A 19,498-nucleotide genomic window follows, 5' to 3' on the forward strand; every position below is an offset into this window, starting at 1 on the left:
ATTTGCGCATATGTCGGAAATTCTATATTAATATTTCTTATATTGCTTTTATCTAGTGTCAAATTGACAATTTAAAATATCGATTATAAACTACAAGAAAACAATTTAAAAAAAATATAAATTTTAATGCAACACTTGATAAATATTATTTGAATATAATTATTATGTATGTATTAATGAATGAACGATTATGGTAGGAAAGATACTATATTAATATTATATTAAAAAATCAGAATGGTGTTTATTTTGAATTAAATATATGGTTTTTATATTTTTAAGTATCAAAAGAATTTGACTTAATCCAAAAATTACAACATGCTGCGCATCCGTGGTATTTACAGTACAATGCCACAATAATAATTTTTGTTAATTCGTGATAAAATAGTTTAATAAAATTTAAATTATGATGAATCCAGTTTTATATTATTTTTTTATCGTTATTAATCGAAATTTTACTATATTAAATTTTCGAACACGATTCCTAAGGGGATCGGAATTGTGTTGTTAGTAGTATTGATACATATTTTTTCCAAATTAATGGGAATTATAAGATTACGTTTGTATGTAGCAAAATAAATAATATATATGCAAAAAAATAATGAAGCATAAAGTTTGTAAAATGAATCGTGGTATTTTATACAAAAAATATTTTTTATTTTTTAATTTTAATATTCTTGATGGCGAGGTACTCAGTTTATGGGTCAAGGTTATGTATTATGGGTTGTTGTTTCGTTCACTGAATCTTCGTTTTGAGTTAGGGTTTGAGGTATATTGTAATTTATTTTTTTGCAATTTGATAATATTTTTGCCTGCACATGCTGATTAAATATATGTATCATCTCGTATGTTTAATCTCGAGATAAGGCCCAAATATACAACCAAAAGAGGGCATAGCCATTAATGTGAAATGGGTTGCATAACGCTTTTTCATAAGTTATAACGCTTTCATCTAATTCGTTCGTATATATTATATATGGGAATATTATAACTCCACATTTTATATTTATTGCTAATTTTTGACTAACTATATATAAGAACCCTTATCTATTATATAAGACATACTAGCCCATATCTATATTGAATCATGAATTACACAATATGTTTCTTTATTCGATGAAATATATTATTTGTGTTACTATTATTTTGATTTAAATTATATTATACCAACTGAACTGTAATAATAGCATTATATATGGGGCTCGGGTATGAATTATAAGATGATTCATTTGCTATAATCATAGCATTTATTATTTGTATGCATATAATTTTATAATATATGCATATGTTTACATTTTATATATGAAAATAAAATTTGACAAATTTTCATCTTTTGAAGTTTACTAATAAAATAATACTATAGGCAATTTCGTAAATGTATTACATTTGTTTAATTGAGTCAATAGTATTATGGTAATATATATATGAAAGCATATTTTACTCCATTATATATATGCCTTTTATTGATGACTACCTTTTATATGCATAAATTAAATAGAATTTTTTTCGTAACATTAGAACAAAATGTTAATATATAAGCATTCCTATATTCATAATTGCATGTTTCATAGCTAAATAGGAATATTACTTTTATCAAATTGTATGATAAGACATAATAACAAAAATAAATTGCTACTATTATATGTTTTATTGTTTACAAATTTAAAAAAACAACAAAATTAAAAATATATCAAATATTGTTATGCTAATTTATTATTATATTTGGGTATAAAATGAAATAAAACAATTAATATAAGCATATATATGCAATGCAATGCATTATTGCCGTTTTTCTTATATTGCGCAAACCATGAAGGGTCCTGAAACAATATATAAATTAAAAAAATGGAGCGCACAAATAGAAGGTTTTGTTAAATAAAAGCATTCATAAAATGACCATATTATGATATACTTAATTCAACAGAAGCCTCATCACATAAATCCTGAATCTCTAACCCTAAATCCTCAGCCCATACACCCTGAACTATCACCCCACATTCTGGAAGCATAAACTTAAACGTTGCAACATTTCCATCGGATTCTTCATCATTACATTGTGCATTTAAGTATTCTTCAATTATTGTATTGAATTTTTGTTTTTCAGGCGGATTAGGTATTGCAATGGTGGTGCATTTTTGTTTATGCTCGTTTTCTTGGTTGGATTGAATAGGTTGATAATTGGTCTTAAGAGGCATAAACATATCCTTTATCATATCTTCATACTCTTCTTCATATGGTCTAATATACCATCCTTTTCTCCTGGACTCATTTTCTCTTCTTAAAAATCCGGGCATTTTATCAACGATAGTACCATTGGTTTCTGAAATAAAGGGTTCATCTAATTCAGTTTGATGCCATTCGTGATCTTCTAATATTATTGGATCTAATTCATCTATAAATTTGAGATCTGGAAGATCAGGGTCATACACTCCCTTATCTTTAACTTTAACTTTAACTGGTTCATCTATATTATGTTTTTTTTTTGGTTTTTTTTTAAAGAATGAAAACTAAAAAACAACAAAATGAAAGATATATCATATATCGTTATGTTGATTTATTATTATATTTATGTACAAAATTAATTAAAACGATTAGTATAGACATATATATATAATATGATGTATTTTGTGTTTTTTTCTTATATTACGCAATCCATGAATGCCTCTGAACCCAAAAACTTTTGTGCTAAAACTACATTAAATATTATTGAGGAAATTAGCCCTAATGATATTGCCTTCATCTTGAGTATTGCTTATTTGCAATTATACGTAGGGAAAGCTTATTTTACATTATTGCCAACTTAAATATAAGATTACAAATATTTTATTATATGGATATTCACTTCAAGCACAATGACTTATATATATATATACTAGTAATAAAATAAAAAACAAATATATTTTTTAGTAACTTGAAGTTAATATTAGTATTACAATATAACATATATTATATATATATTTAAACAAACATTTTGAGGAAATTAAAAAGCATAAAAGTTTAAAAATTTATATTACAAAATACTAAAAAAAGTAAAAAACAAATGTAATTATTACATCAAAATAATATTTAATATTATGTTTTAATATTTGAATACGATTTATTCTATTAAATCTTAATTATGCTTTATAAAATGTTTTTTATAATTAAAAAAAATCTTATATTTTTATTACTTTATATAAATTAATTTATTACTTAAAAATTAAATGAAAATATAAAAAACAGTTTTTATTATATTTAAGAAAAAAATACAGCTATATAAATTTTTTATGATTTTTTTTTACATGGACGGTAGGGTTATATTAAATTATATATATTATAATATGTTATTTTAATTTAACGGTTTTAAAATATATTATATATCAACTATAAATCTTATTAATTGATGATTGATAATTTAATATTATATCTTTATGGCAAATAAATAAAAGTATGCAAAACTATTTCTAATAATATAAATTAAAAATTTAACATAAAATAATGAAATAAAAAAAAAGGCAATTTTGTATGAAAATGAAATAATTTCTTATAATATACTTTTTAATAATATATGTTTTTTTAGACATTATAAAAAATGCTTTCACAAATCTTTATTGCGTTATAAATAATGTCGATACGTTGAATCTTGATTTATAGTTTGCGTATCTCCAATTTATAATTGTATATTCAAATATATACAAATTTGTTTCATTAAATTATAAAATATATGTATTCATTCGCCAATATTATAGCGTAGGCAAATTACTCAAAATGAATCTGGTTATAACTTCATATATAAAATGCTTATTGTAGTTTTATCGGGGGAACTATAATTTAAATTAAAAAATGGGGAGTATAAATAAGGGGTTTTGTTAAACAAAAATATTCACAAATGAACATATTATGATATATATAATTCATTATAATCCTGAACCCTCAATCGTAACCCTTGAACCTCGAAAAAATTAATATATAATTCCAGGAATTTGCTTATTATAAATAGTACTGATTGTTTATATTTTATATGCGTATTTATAAAATACATAATTTTGTATTTTTAACGAATATTGTGTCTTATGACATATTTTTATTTTTGTTTTGTTATTGATAAATTTACAAAAAACATTTGCATCAAAAACAGTAAATGGAATAACTTCTACACGACGAAATTAATCTAAATACATTATAAATGAACCTATATTACATATGCAAAATGGTAATATTATTAATTTTAAAAATGTTTTATTGTTAATTAAAGAAACCTGGTGCTTATTTTCCTTATGAAATACATATATTCATTAAGCAATGCTATTATATAAAAAAACGTATATGTGCATCTAAATAGTGTTTTCCACAAATTTACGTAGTAATGCTTATCCAACTTAAATTGCCTCAACAACATTTTATTTTAAAAATAATATTCAAATGCTAAATTTTATTCTTCATTTTTTTATCCTTAAAATTGCTTTACATATAAAGAAATTGCAAATAATAAATGTAAATGGCTATTATTTTACTTGCCCTTATTAATTATAAGAACATAAAAGCTAATTAAAAATAAAGTTATTACACAATTAATTTTAATTTGTATCAATTCATAAATTAATATTATATATAACTACATATTATATATATACCTTCGAATTGCAACTAAAATCATTATGTACAAATTTAATTTAAAAAACAATTTAAACAATAAAGAACATATACATAATGCGAAAAGATATAATATATTTATTATTATCTTTTCTGTTTTGACTTAAAAAAATAAATGAAAAAGTTACACTTATGCTTATAAAAATACAAAATAATTAATATAAGCATTATTAACGCACATTTTATATTTCACTTTCTTTTTCGTCTTCTATTTCATCATCTATTTCATCATCTATTTCATCTTTACTATTCCTTCTGAAATTCCAAATCCAATCAATAAATCTTTTTAAAAAATATTCATCTTTTGGCTCCTCCGTTATATCATCATTCGTGCCATCAACAATATATAATTCTTTGTCATTTTCGTTTTCGCCTTCTATTTCATTTTCTTTTTCATCTTTTATTTCATCTTTTATTTCATTTTCTATTTCATTTTCTATTTCATCACCTATTTCATCTTCACTATTCCCTCTGAAATTCCAAATCCAATCAATAAATCTTTTTAAAAAATATTCATCTTTTGGCTCCTCCGTTATATCATCATTCGTGCCATCAACAATATATAATTCTTTGTCATTTTCGTTTTCGCCTTCTATTTCATTTTCTTTTTCATCTTTTATTTCATCTTTTATTTCATTTTCTATTTCATCTCTTATTTCATCCCCTACTTCATCTCTTATTTCATCCCCTGCTTCATCTTCATCATTCCTTTCTAAATCATGAATCCAATCAATAATTGCTTTTAAAATTTCTTCATTTCCTGGCTCTGCCGTTATAGCATGATTCATATTTTCAACAATATATAATTCTTTTCTATCAACCTTTGCTTTGTCATAAAAAAAAGCTGATCCTTTATAACAGCAAATAGTATCATCTATTGAGTGTATAAATAATAAAGGAATATCTTTTGGTAAATAATCAATATTACAATCCAATGTGATGGTTGCTTTTATAAGTTCAGCCATACATTTAAATTTTATTCCAGTATTATTTCTAAATTTATCATGCTTACATATATTAGCAACATATTCGGACCTTTTATAACGGGATTCTGCCGAAATTAGTGCATGAGGCGCGACACGAGACAGGAAGTTTATTATAGGTAAACACAAATACTTAAATGTTGTGTTTCCAGCATCCAATGGTGTTTTTATTCTCATCATACCAGATAAAGATGCGCAACCTTTAATATTTAATTTATCTAAATAATTATAACATCCTTCATATTTATCATTAACAATAGAATTTGTTGTATCAGAGGTACTAAAACGGGAATTTTCGGAATCATAATCATTAGAATTGGCAATGAAATGTGCATTATTCATATTTTCTATAGCACAATTATTAGAACTATTCATATCATACACATCATCAATCATATCTTCTTCCATATCGCTGTAAAGTTCACTAGTATCAATATAGTTGTCTAATATGATGTTAAATTTTTTATAGTTATTTTTATTCCCAGAATTAATGCTATCTTCTTTTTCTTTCCCTAATAATTCTAATATTCTTAAAGCAATATTTCCTCCCATCGAATGCCCAATAATATACATAGGAAGCCTTTTTTTTTGGGGGGTTACTATGTCATGAGATTCATCACTCGCTTGATCATCATTTGGGATTTCATAATCCGTTTGATCATCATTTGTGATTTCACAATCCGTTTGATTATCATTTGGGATTTCATAATCCGTTTGATTATCATTTAGGACTTCATCATCCTTTTTATTATCATTTGATATTTCATCATCCTTTTTATTATCATTTAATATTTCATCATCCTTTTTATTATCATTTAATATTTCATCACACATTTGATTATCATTTGGGATTTCATAATCCGTTTGATTATCATTTGGTATATCATCATCCTTTTTATTATCATTTGATATTTCATCATCCTTTTTATTATCATTTGATATTTCATCATCCTTTTTATTATCATTTGATATTTCATCATCCTTTTTATTATCATTTGATATTTCATCATCCTTTTTATTATCATTTGATATTTCATCATCCTTTTTATTATCATTTGATATTTCATCACCCATTTGATTATCATTTGATATTTCATCATCCTTTTTATTATAATTTGATATTTCATCATTCGTTTGATTATCAATTAGAACTTCATAATCCATTTGATCATCATTTGGGACTTCATAATCCGTTTGATCATCATTTGGGATTTCATAATCCGTTTGATCATCATTTGGGATTTCATAATCCGTTTGATTATCATTTGAGATTTCATAATCCGTTTGATTATCATTTGAGATTTCATCTTGAATCTGATGCATATATTGTATTACATCATCAACTAAATCATCAAAATAATTAAAATTGCCTCTTAAATTTCCAAACGATTGTGATTCGCCATGCCCTTGCAAATCTAATGCATATACTGAATAACCAATTTTATTAAAATGCTCAATCCAACTATCTTTATATATATAATAATTATTATCGTCTATTACTATGTCTTCATTGTTATTTGGCATTTTTAAATTTATGTTCATATAAGTTAATCGAGTATGAGATTTTAACCCATGTATTAAGAATATAATTCCTATAGCATTATTAACTAGCCACCCATATGTTTTTAAAAGTAAACCATTTTTATTGCGGAGCCAACCTATCTTAGGGTCGCCATCTAATTTACATTGTGTAGTACTTTTTAACTCATCATTACTCAATTCAACTTCTTCTGTCACCATTATTATGGAGCATAATTATCCATATTACAATTAAAAATATATATATTATTTTATAGCCAAGATATAAGCATAAATATATAATTAAAATTTTACTTCTCAATATATGTAAATAGATTATTAATACAAGCAATTATACCATACTAAATAGTATTATGGCTGTATATATATTTATATATACAAACTCTATATACATATTACATTAGTACCAGATAATATTAATAGCATTGCACGTACATTATAATATATAAAAAATCGTAAACAAATTATAAGAAATGGAAAAATGTATAATTATAGTTCTTTATCTTATCTTAGAATTTTTTCTACATTTTATGCAATCAGATGAAATTACAATTAATAAAATAAATGCAAATTATTATATATTGCTTGTTTTCCGGTAATACATTTTTGGTTATATTTAATTTTCTTAATGTTGATAGTTAAAATATGGCCTAAGAAAAAATATATTTAAAATATATAATTGCTACATATTATTTTTTTATTAATAAATAATAATTTATATAATCCGTTTACTTAAAAAATAATAATGAACCAATACAAAATGCATACATGCTTATGAAAGTTATGAAAAAAAGCGACAACAAAAGATACTTTTTTTATTTTGATGTAATAACAAATATATTTAAGTTGGTATAAATAAAAAAACTATATATATATTATTATTAATGTAACTTTTTAATTATAACTATAAAATATAATCATTCCCTAGAAAGAACTGTTATTAATAGATATAACACTTTTATAACTATTAATGACTTATGGTATTAATTATACATAATAAAAAAAAAATAAAAACATATACATCTTTTTTTTATTTAATAAAGCAATAAACATTTTATTTACCTTAAAATTATTGTCTCCAATTAATAACATATTGCTAAAGTTTATGATACAATTTTAACCGTAAACCTTACAAACATCTATAAAAGGTTAATTTTTTCACATTATGTGTTTATAATTTATATTATTATCACAATTGAATCAATATATATACTATCATATTTAGCATAAATTAACAAAATAAAAACGATTCAAAATAGTAGAAAAAAAATTGAATCGATATTTTTACATACTCTCAAAATATATATGATAGTGTTTTTAAGGGTTATCTTTGTAGCATTTTAAATTATCAAGACGTAAGAAAACAAATGTGTTTAACACATTTTATTATTTAATATTTGTCGATATATTATAAACCCCAAAGCGCATTATGCTATATTTGTTCATAAAAATGCACGTTATATAGAATATCCAAAAAATAAACTTCTTAAAGATATATTTGCATTATTATATAAAATGGATTGAATTAAGCTTAAGTAATATTGTTAATTAAGAACAAAGATAACTAAACACAAAATAGTAAATAAAATGCATAATAAATGGTTTTTCTCTATGCTTTGCATTTTTGGTTTAGGGTTATATTGAATTATATATATCATAATTTATTATTTTATCAAATTTTTATTATACATATATGTTTAATTTAACACCATAGATTCTCAATACCGTTCTGCAATGGTAGCAAAATAAAATAAATAAACTGTTATCTTATATTTTTTATATTTATGTTATACTTTATATGATTTTTTCTATTAATCCATACGAAATTGTTTTTTAAAGCTCCCACAGTTTTAAATAGTTTATTACAATGTTACATATATATATATATGCATAAAATATATTGGTATTACATGTTTTAAATAGCAATATAAAAAATGATTACGTATAATGTAACATTTGCATTAATCATTTTAATAATTTCATTACTATAAATGGCACTAAGATCAAATATCACTTACAAATAAAAAAATATATCACGGTACTATTTGCAAAAACGACATATCACAGCTTATTTTTACTATAAAGGACACAAATAACATCACACATATGCACAATATATTTTTTAATATTAATAATATGGCACTTTTTTTAAAATAAAAAAAAATATATTAATAAAAGGAAACGGACGGAAAAATGAAATGCTTTTTCAAAGTGATTTTGGTATTAAATAATTTTACTGTGGTAACGCAAATATATATTCTCTGGATTTGAATTTCAAATAATGGCACTTTTTAATAAATCCAATATAATATTTTATATATATGGTATATAAAAATTAAAATAAACTGCTCAAAAAAGGCCAGTTAATAACACAAAACAATTTAAATGCCTCGAATTATTTTCATCTTATCAACTTTTTTAATTATATTAATTATATCGATTAACTTTTACAGTGATGAAATATACTTGAATTTTTGGTTTATTGTCATAATATGATATGAAAAAGTATAATATCAATCAGAGACTATAATTAGTGTGGTGCTGGTGATTAGGCTTTTGGAGCATTAGCTGGTGCTGGTTTTGAGGCAGGTTCTGCATTGGGGGGTGCGCGTGGAACAAATAAGGGTTTTGATTTATCTGATGGTAATTTTTTACCCTTTCCTTTCTTTTTAAGATGCATTACACCAAAAGTGGTACCAGCTGCTGCTAATGCTAATGTTGTAATTAATGTAGCTAAAAATGCAGCTTTGTTATTTTTAATTTTTTTAGCAAGAGAATTTCCATTTGCTGGTTTAGCTTCAACATAATTATTAAATCCTGGGACGAAAACGTTTATGGCCAATAAAAAGGCAATAAAATATAATGCTTTTGTTAATTTCATTTTCGTAAAATTAAGTAAAAAAATTATAATATAATAATTTTAATAATAGCAAAAAAATATAATAAATATATTAAGCAAATTAATATAATTACAAGAGTTTATTATAGCAATAGGATAAAAAATAAAATACAATAAATATTAAGTATCAATATTTAAAGTTTATAAAATTAAAAAATATTTTTTAAAGGATAAAAAAAAATTATGATATTTATTCTATAAATATTTTTTTAATTATATACTTAAATAAAAATTTAATATTTTTTTTTGAAACGACGACATAGAAATATATTCTTAATATATCATTATTTGCTAGCTTTATTAACATTTATTATTTTTTTTTTTTCTTAATTGCAATTTTATTGATACATTCCACGTATTATTTTTTGGGTTGCATGCTAAATAATATGATACTGCATTATCAATCGCACAAATTTATAGGTTTTTTTATATAATTACTATCGGGACAATTTATATTATTCTAAAGCTAATATATTAAATTATAATAGTTAGTGAATTTGCATATTTTTTTGATAACAATACAAAAATTTTAAGATAGAAGAAATAATTAAGAAAAACAACGCTTATACAAAAATTGCATGCAAATAATAAATAATGTTTATTGTATGTATTTAATAATTAAATATTCTTTATATAAATTGTTGTTATTAAACTTTTTCTTGCAATAAATAAAAAAAGTATTTTAATAAGGCAAGGCATTTTTAAAAATACTGTATTCACGCTTGTTATTGAAAAATTAATTTATAACTAACTAAATATTATATATAATGGAATATTTATAATATACAATTATTAGCATTTTTTGAAATATTCCAATTTATTATCATTTCTTTTGAAAGCACGTAATTCATAATATCTCTCATTGAATTTATAGTGATAATAAATGATTAATATAATAACATAACATTATTATAATGATATAGTATATATAATAAATTAAACAAATAAGACAAAAAAATGAATTATAATAGTTAAAAGGTTGTGGTTTTCCTTTTTAAATAATAATAATGATTACTATTGTTTATATATATACATATTTATTATGACATGTTTAATAGTTTTATTAAATTAATATGGGGAGCATTTTACAATAATATGTAAAAATAAAAATACGTAAAAATATAAAGAAAAACTGTCAGTAAACGAACAAATAAGTAAATATATATACAGTTAATATATAAATACAACACTTTTATCAAATTGTTGTCCCTACTATATTAAATAAATATGAATGCATTATAAGCTGTGCGCATATTTGTAATTTCGGGTTTATGTTCAGGGCTTTTATTCGAGCACGTCCCCTGATTTTGTTTTGGCGAATTTTTTAGTATTTAATAATATTGATTGTATATGCAATATTATTATTTACATATGTAATAAAATACCGGTTGTGCTTGATTTTTATGAATTGTATTAAAATAATTATAAAGACTTATTTTTTTTTTACATATTCATTTAACATCAATAAATGTTTATCACATACACCCAAAATACAAAAACTCTGGCAATATAATTGTTATTTTCACCACGCACCCATAAATTTTTTTATTTTACAAATATGATATAAGTTTTCACATTAAATAATGAATATTTGAAAATATCGAGCAATTGTTTGTAATTTATTAGATAAAAAAACTGCTTTTAGCGATACATTGTTTCTGCAGACACTTTATTTGGTTTATAAAAAACCGTAATGCTAGTTGGTGCGAAACGAACAAACAATGAGAATGTATAGGGTTCAGGTTTAGAGTTGTATTTTTGGGAATCTGTATTTTGGGTTAGGGTTCTGTACTATGTGTTATAGTTTCGCTCGATGAATATATGTTTTAAGTTTGGGTTCAAGGTATATTGTAATTTAATTTTTTATAATTTGATAATATTTATTGGTCTGAAAATGTTGATTAAATATATGTGCCATCCCCTATGTTTAATATCGGGATGATGCATAAATATGCAACAAAAAGAGTGGAATAACCATTATTATGAAAAGGTGTGAATACCATTTTTTCATAAGTTATAATATATATAATTGAGTGTTCATATCGATTTTATATGATTAAAATAAAATGTCTATATTGCACATATTAATATAGAAATTGGGTATATATATGAAGTCGTATTATGCTATATCATAATTGTCTATTACATATAGCATGCTAATCAAGGACTATATTGGATTATGCATAGCACGATATATTTCTTTATTGGGTGAGATATTTTATTTAGTAAAATTTATTATTTGTATCACAATTATTTTAATTTAAATTAAATTACGCCAATTGGACTGTAATAATAGCGTTATATATGAGGGCATAAATTATAATAAAATTAATTTTGAATGTTCATCCACATCACAATATATATTCATGTTAATATGTGTGTTTTTAAGATTAATTAAGCATATTACCAATATATAATAGATAGTCATAAAATATGCATGCCAGAAATATTGATCAAGAACCAACAATATAACATTGTCTATAAAATATTATTATGTATCTAACATTTTTAATAACACATAAAAAATTTAACTATGCATAGAATATTTTTTACGTTTAATTGGAATTACTATTATATTTTTGTATGCTCTTTACATTTGTATTAAAATTAAATTAGTATTAATGGAAGTTGCTTTATACGCTTTAATTTATTTATCTTACGGTATAATAATAGATTAATATCTATTCATTTTGAAATTTTACAGTTTTGAGGTATAAATATATTATATTTAAAGTAGATAATATAATTGAATATAAGAATATTAATAAAATTTAATGTTATAATTTGTTCTAATAATTATAAATAATATGATAGATAGAACTATAATTATTATATTCCTACACACATAAACTAGTAAAAAACATTACTAATAAATAATATTGAAATACTATTTTATTGTGAAAACTTCATATAATTAAACACTAATTTGATCAAGAAGGAGATAATAATTATTTTTATTTGAGATAATAACATTTTTATTAGGTTATTATATATACAAACATTCATTTTTATAATTTAAATATATTGTTATTGCGAAATAATATATGTGTTCTAAAATGCTATACTTTAAAACAATGGGACAAGGAAAATTACTATTTAGTTTAAAGTATTTTTATTAAACGCATTAATTATTCCGTTGTATTATACAGTGATATAACAGGAAACAACAATGATAAAAATTGATAAACTATAAGTTTATAAAGTATCAAACATGTTATCAAATGAGCATTTAAATTATACTAATGTCTTATTTTATAAAAATATGCAAAAAATATACTTTAGGGTAAATCTGCTGCATAAACTTATTTGTTTATAATTAAAATAATGCATTTTGTACGAAGACTGTCACTATTTGAAAAAAAAAACATAAATACACAAATTTTAGCAATTGTATATCTACATCATTGATGGTATCATTTATTATATATTTATATGATGATGTATGTATATAAATTAGTGCATTAGTTTATTTATATTTTAAATTTTTAAAATGATTTTGATATATTAAATATAATGGTTCAAATAAACAAAAAATATTCAAAACACATATATACATTTTTATGTATTTAAAATAAAATATATTATTTATTTGTTATTATTTATATTAAAGTAAAAATAAGATATTAAATTTTGTTAACTTGCAATAGCGGGATTATAAATTTGTGGTTGCTTTAAAATAGGAGCAACATACATTTTTATTATAATATACTTTATAAATATAAAATAATTTGTTTATATTAATTAAATTAAACAATTTGTAATATTAAATAATAGAATTATTGTTTTACAGCAATAATAAATAAAAAAAACTGAAAAGGAATATAACATATACATTATTTAAAGCATCTGCTTAGAAAAACAATTTTTATTATTAAAAAAATGAATAAAAGGATATTTAGTTTAGTTTGTATCGTCTTGTATATCCTTTTGGGTGCATCAATACATTGCTCGGAGCAGAAAGTAAGTTTCCAAAACAAAATATAAACTAATATATAGAAAATTATACAGTAATTGTTATTTGCATGTTGTGACGTATATATATTGTATATTTATTCCGTTGCATTATTGATCTAAGGAATCTAGCGTAAGAGTTTTTTTTCGTGTTACCAAAAAAACAAACAAAAGTACGGAAAAGAATGGTATAGAATCTAAATGTGAAACTCAATTAAATAATAACAATAATAACAGTCCTAAAAATGAAGACAAAAAAATAAAAAATAGAAAATTAATCATCTATTACGATGAAAAAACGAACCTTTGGGGGTATGGTTGTTGTGGTTTGTGGTATTTATTTGATTGATATTATTATACCCCCCATTTCTATATTTATGTGTTAATATTTGATGCTTATAATTGATTGTGTAAATGTTAAAATAAATACAATTTATAATAAAAAAAATGTTAATAGGAGAATTATATATTTACTTACATTAGAAATTGTTTGATTTTTTCATATTATTGTATATAATTTGCAAAAGAACATTTCGAAAATAATTAATAAATGAAATAAGATTGATTTGTTTGCTATAGTTATAATATTTATTATTTGTATGCGTATGATTTCATATTATATACATATGTTTACATTTTATGTGTATATTTATAAAATAAATAATTGTACATTTTTAATGTATATTATGTCTTACGATTTATTTTTATGTTTGTTCTATTATTGATATTTTACAAATATATTTGTACCAAAAAATATTTAAAAAACAAAGTAGCATTATGTAAAATAATTTAAAACAAGCATATCCCATGAAATAAGCTCATTTTATTAATATAAGTATCAAATTAAAAAAAAAAAATAATTTGGAAATGCATTTATTCCTCTTCAAAAATATCCCTTATTTTGACAATATCTAAAATTTTGTTGTATACAGCATTTCTAATTATGGAATTTAGGACAAAAAAATAAGTATTTGCATCAATCTGAGAAAAAAAACAAAAAGTTAATAAATATGTAAAACGCTTCATTTTTATTATGAATTAATAGATATATTAAAAATGTGCGCATTTATATAGAAAGTACATATTTTTTATAATGGCAAAATAAAACTATATTACGAAAATTTTTATATTGCTTACAGAGATGAGATAGGTAATTTTAACGCAGTCGGGTTCCTTTTTAATGATAAATCCTACTAAGTTAATATACGTTTTAGATAATTTTCCTTTTTTAATATCTTCTTCAGAGTCAATTTCAGGCGTGAATGAGTTTGCACTTTCTACAATAGGATTTATATAATTTTTACTATTTTTTCTATCATGATCATTTATATTTGATGAAACCAAGGCTATTGCAGTTGTGTCTTCTGATAACTATAAATTAATAAAAAGCATATTTTCATAAATTAGGATATAATTATATGAAAAAAAGTATATCTAGAAGGATGAAGAGAATATTTTTTCCTTACTTGAGCTTTTCCGGCTAATGCATTATAATGTCCATCCCATCTAAAACCAGTACTGTGACGTTGCTCTATAATCCCTAAATTTTTATTGTATATTCGAAAAATGCTTCCTACAAAAAATTATAATTTTGTATGCATACAAAATAAAGCATTATTAAATTTAATAAAATAAAAAAGATTAGATAACAAATTGGGAATTGACAATAACAAGACAAGAAATACGTCATAAATATTGATAGCCGCATTAAATAAATTAATTATATACCTTTAATAAATGAATCATCGAAGTACTTTGCGCCACTGGGATCCCATATCATGTTTATTATATCATCATACTAATAATAACAAAAAAACATATTTATATATTAACAATTATATTTTTTTATTTTAAAATAAATTCATGAATTAAAAATTATTGCTTGTTAATTCATACACAATTGGGGTTGAGGATTGTAAGTTCAAGCTTTCCAATATCAGTGCCATTAAAATTCTTAAAATGTATAATTGCTCTATCATCTACCTTAGAATATAAATAGTAATCATCTGTATGTTTGGCATGATCTTGTAGATGAACTAAAGCTTCTGCCATAACGTTTTCTGCTTGTTTAGTTTCTTCAGGGTCGGTACATAATAGATGTTCATTTTCTTCAGGGTTGGGATGCAATCGTTGTTCATATTCTTCAGGGTCGGTAGATAATTTGGGGTGAACTTCTTCAGAATCAGCAGTTAGTAGTTGTTCACTTTCTTCATTTGAACTACAAGTGGAGAAGGCAATATATTTTTTAATTTTATTTGCATTTTTAATTTAAAAAAAATATATATTTATAAGAATTTTTTTATTTTCCAATAGTTACACGTATCCGCATGCACACAAATATATACATATTCTCATAATAAACATTATACACATTTTATATTCGATATAAATATATATATTGCAATTATTTTCTTACGAATTTTCGCTTGAAGTAGAATCACTTGCAAATGCCATATTTTGCATATATACTGCGACACCTAATAGTGCCAAAACAACCTTAATATATCCCTTATTCATTTTTGGACTTGATAAGTGAAATATTAATATATTTTTTACAAACTGAAAATTAACAAGTATAAATGTTATGTAAGTATGTTAAATCGAAGCAATCGATTTTCGAAAAAATTATAAAACTTAATATTTATTTAAATAAATATAAATCATATTTAAAATTTATTTATTTCATCATTTTCAAATTTTTTAATCTAATTATTTTTTAAATATCATTATACAATAAATATATAATTTAGTGATGTGTCTTGCGTTCGATATATCATTAATCAGGTTCCGCCTCTTTAAATGTTAACTATTTAATTATTATTATTATTATTATTGAAATTTATATAATATATTACGATTATATTTAGAATTACATATGTAAAACATATATATTATTATATATTTTATATATGAATTAAAGTTAAGCAATTTTTAAAAAAATTATATAAATAAATTTTTTTTTATTTAAATCGTTACATATAAAGAAAACAATTATTGCAACTTTAATAAATATTAAATATCAAAAATATTATATATTTAAAAAAATTGTTTTAGTTATATATAACATTTTAATATGTTACATCATAGGTGCCCAAACTTTTTATTTTTACAATTCATAACTTAAAAATAAAACTGTAATTTATTCGTTTGGGTGTTATATGGGAAATTTACTCATGTATGGAAAAAGCATCTATTGTTTTAATATAATACTTGACTAAGTTTGATATAATATACGCAAACAGTTATATTAATGAATAAATATCCATGTTAGAAATAAAGATTGTAATTGGTATAAAAAATAGTTGTGTTGCTTCTTAACAATAACTTGATAAAATTTACATTATGAGGAACAACCATTCTGTGATTTTTCATCACTTTTAATAGACATTTTACTAAATAACATTTTTTAGCAAAATTGGTAAGTTATAAAAATTATTTATTGGTAGTAATATTGATACCCATGTTTTTTATAAATTAATGCAAATTATAAATTTCCTTTTAATAGTATAGCAAAGTATATATATAATTAAAAAAACAAAAATAAATAAAATAATGAAATAAAAAAAAGGTGAAAATTTTATGAAAATGAAATAATTATTATAACATACTTTTTTATTAATATATGTCTTTTAGATATTATAAAAAATGCTTTCATATGTCTTTATTGCGTTATAAATAATAGCGTCGATTTTCGAATCTTGATTTATATTTGGGTGTATGCATTTTATAATTGTATATTAAAATATATACAGATTTATTTCATTAATATTATAAAATATGGATTAATTCACCCATATTATAGAGTATACAAATTCCTCAAAATGAATCTGATTATAACTTCACATATAAAATACTTATTACTGTTTTATCGGAGAAAACATAATTTAAATTAAAAAATGGAACATACAAATGGGAGGTTTTTCTAAATAAAAATATTCACAAAATGAGCATATTATGATATATATAGTTCAATATAACCCTAAACCAGACAAATTAGATAGTAAATAAAAAATATATATTAAAAATTTGTAATAAAAATAATTTTGTATTATTTTGAATGCATCATTCGAAATAATTTATTTAAATGCCGGTGTCGCTTATCAGTTGGATTGGGGAAAAGGAATAAATTTTTATATAGTTGTATTTTTTCTAAAAATATAATAATAACGGTTTGTTATATTTTCATTTAATTTTTAAGTAATTAAATTAATTTATATAAATAAAAAAAATATTATATTTTTTTAATTATAAAAAACAATTTATAAAACTATAGTTAATATTTGATAGAATTAACCTTGTTCAAATATTAAAAAGTACCAATTATATATGTTTTTTATTTTATTACTAGTATATATATAATAGAATATTGCAGTCTTATATTTAAGTTGGCAATAATACAAAATAAGTTTTACATATATATAATTGCAAATATGTACTGCTGAAGATGAAGGTAATATCATTAGGCCTAATTTCCTCAATAATATTTACTATAGTTTTAGCAAAAAACAGTCCAGATTCAGGGTCCACAACGGGCTGCGTAATATACGAAAAACGTCAAAAATACATCATATTGTATATGTCTATATTAATTGTTTTAATTAATTTTGTATATAAATATAATAATAAATTAACATAACAATATTTGATATATTTTTAATTTTGTTATTTTTTTTAGTTTGGATTCGGTAGAAAAAAACCAAAGAAAATCCATACGACGGTAGTAGCTGAACCAGTTAAAGCTCCCGAAATTGTGGACTTTGACCCTAAGCTTACGAATCTCAATTTTATAGAAGAATTCGAACCAATAACAATAGAAGGTTGCAAAAGCCGCTTGCCTGAATTAGATGAAGTTTTTGTCTCAGAAACCGATGGTATGATTATTGATAAAGTGACAGGATTTTCAAGAAGAGAAAATGATTCCGTTTTATCAGGATGGTATATTAGACCATATGAAGAAGATTATGAAGATATGATTAAGGTTAATTTTATACCTCTTAGGGAATATTATCAACGAATGGAAAATAGACCACCTAAACAATATGACGGTCCCCCTCCAGTACCTGATATGCCTCAAATATCCGAACTACCTAAAAAGCAAGAAATGCTAGTAAAGCAAACAGTAAGCACAGTACAGGAAGAAGACGCAGCTACACTAAATAGAGGTGAAGAATTCGATGTAGAAATAGATCCAAAGGTTTCATCATATCTCGGAGATAGAGAAAATGATGGTGAAGGCGGCGAAACTCAAGGTGAAGTTGAAGAAAATCAAGGTGAATATGAAGAAAATCAAGATGAATATGAAGAAAGTCAATATGAATATGAAGAAAATCAAAATAAATATGAAAAAATTCAAAATGAATATGAAGAAACTCAAGGTGAATATGGAGAAACTCAAGGTGAAGTTGAAGAAAATCAAAATAAATATGAAGAAAATCAAGATGAATGTGAAGAAACTCAAGGTGAGGATGGAGAAACTCAAGGTGGAGGTGAAGAATAA

The 19,498-nt window shown here is 22.5% G+C and overlaps 6 protein-coding genes across 6 annotated transcripts; 2 read left to right on the forward strand and 4 right to left on the reverse strand.

Moving 5' to 3' along the window:
* Positions 1–1,898: 1,898 nt before the first annotated feature.
* On the reverse strand, positions 1,899–2,737 carry PCHAS_0937700 (erythrocyte membrane antigen 1; the record flags this gene model as incomplete). Its single annotated transcript, XM_016798222.1, has 2 exons — positions 1,899–2,504; positions 2,645–2,737. 2 exons carry the CDS (start codon positions 2,735–2,737, stop codon positions 1,899–1,901), a joined length of 699 nt encoding a protein of 232 aa, XP_016655460.1.
* A 2,074-nt stretch (positions 2,738–4,811) lies between these two features.
* PCHAS_0937800 (lysophospholipase, putative) lies at positions 4,812–7,352 on the reverse strand (the record flags this gene model as incomplete). The annotated part of the gene is made up of 1 exon (XM_735298.2): positions 4,812–7,352. The coding sequence occupies one exon, from the start codon at positions 7,350–7,352 to the stop codon at positions 4,812–4,814; it is 2,541 nt and encodes an 846-aa protein (XP_740391.2).
* A 2,347-nt stretch (positions 7,353–9,699) lies between these two features.
* PCHAS_0937900 (early transcribed membrane protein) lies at positions 9,700–10,032 on the reverse strand (the record flags this gene model as incomplete). Its single annotated transcript, XM_016798223.1, has 1 exon — positions 9,700–10,032. The coding sequence occupies one exon, from the start codon at positions 10,030–10,032 to the stop codon at positions 9,700–9,702; it is 333 nt and encodes a 110-aa protein (XP_016655461.1).
* Positions 10,033–13,929: 3,897 nt separating this feature from the next.
* PCHAS_0937950 (fam-c protein) lies at positions 13,930–14,350 on the forward strand (the record flags this gene model as incomplete). The annotated part of the gene is made up of 2 exons (XM_051320993.1): positions 13,930–14,010; positions 14,126–14,350. 2 exons carry the CDS (start codon positions 13,930–13,932, stop codon positions 14,348–14,350), a joined length of 306 nt encoding a protein of 101 aa, XP_051176952.1.
* Positions 14,351–14,874: 524 nt separating this feature from the next.
* On the reverse strand, positions 14,875–16,518 carry PCHAS_0938000 (fam-a protein; the record flags this gene model as incomplete). The annotated part of the gene is made up of 6 exons (XM_016798224.1): positions 14,875–14,982; positions 15,139–15,372; positions 15,468–15,574; positions 15,730–15,799; positions 15,898–16,219; positions 16,418–16,518. 6 exons carry the CDS (start codon positions 16,516–16,518, stop codon positions 14,875–14,877), a joined length of 942 nt encoding a protein of 313 aa, XP_016655462.1.
* A 1,927-nt stretch (positions 16,519–18,445) lies between these two features.
* On the forward strand, positions 18,446–19,498 carry PCHAS_0938100 (erythrocyte membrane antigen 1; the record flags this gene model as incomplete). The annotated part of the gene is made up of 2 exons (XM_736203.1): positions 18,446–18,538; positions 18,677–19,498. The coding sequence occupies 2 exons, from the start codon at positions 18,446–18,448 to the stop codon at positions 19,496–19,498; spliced, it is 915 nt and encodes a 304-aa protein (XP_741296.1).

Source organism: Plasmodium chabaudi (genome assembly GCF_900002335.3).
Source record: "Plasmodium chabaudi chabaudi strain AS genome assembly, chromosome: 9".
In the NCBI taxonomy this organism is placed as follows: Eukaryota; Apicomplexa; class Aconoidasida; order Haemosporida; family Plasmodiidae; genus Plasmodium; species Plasmodium chabaudi.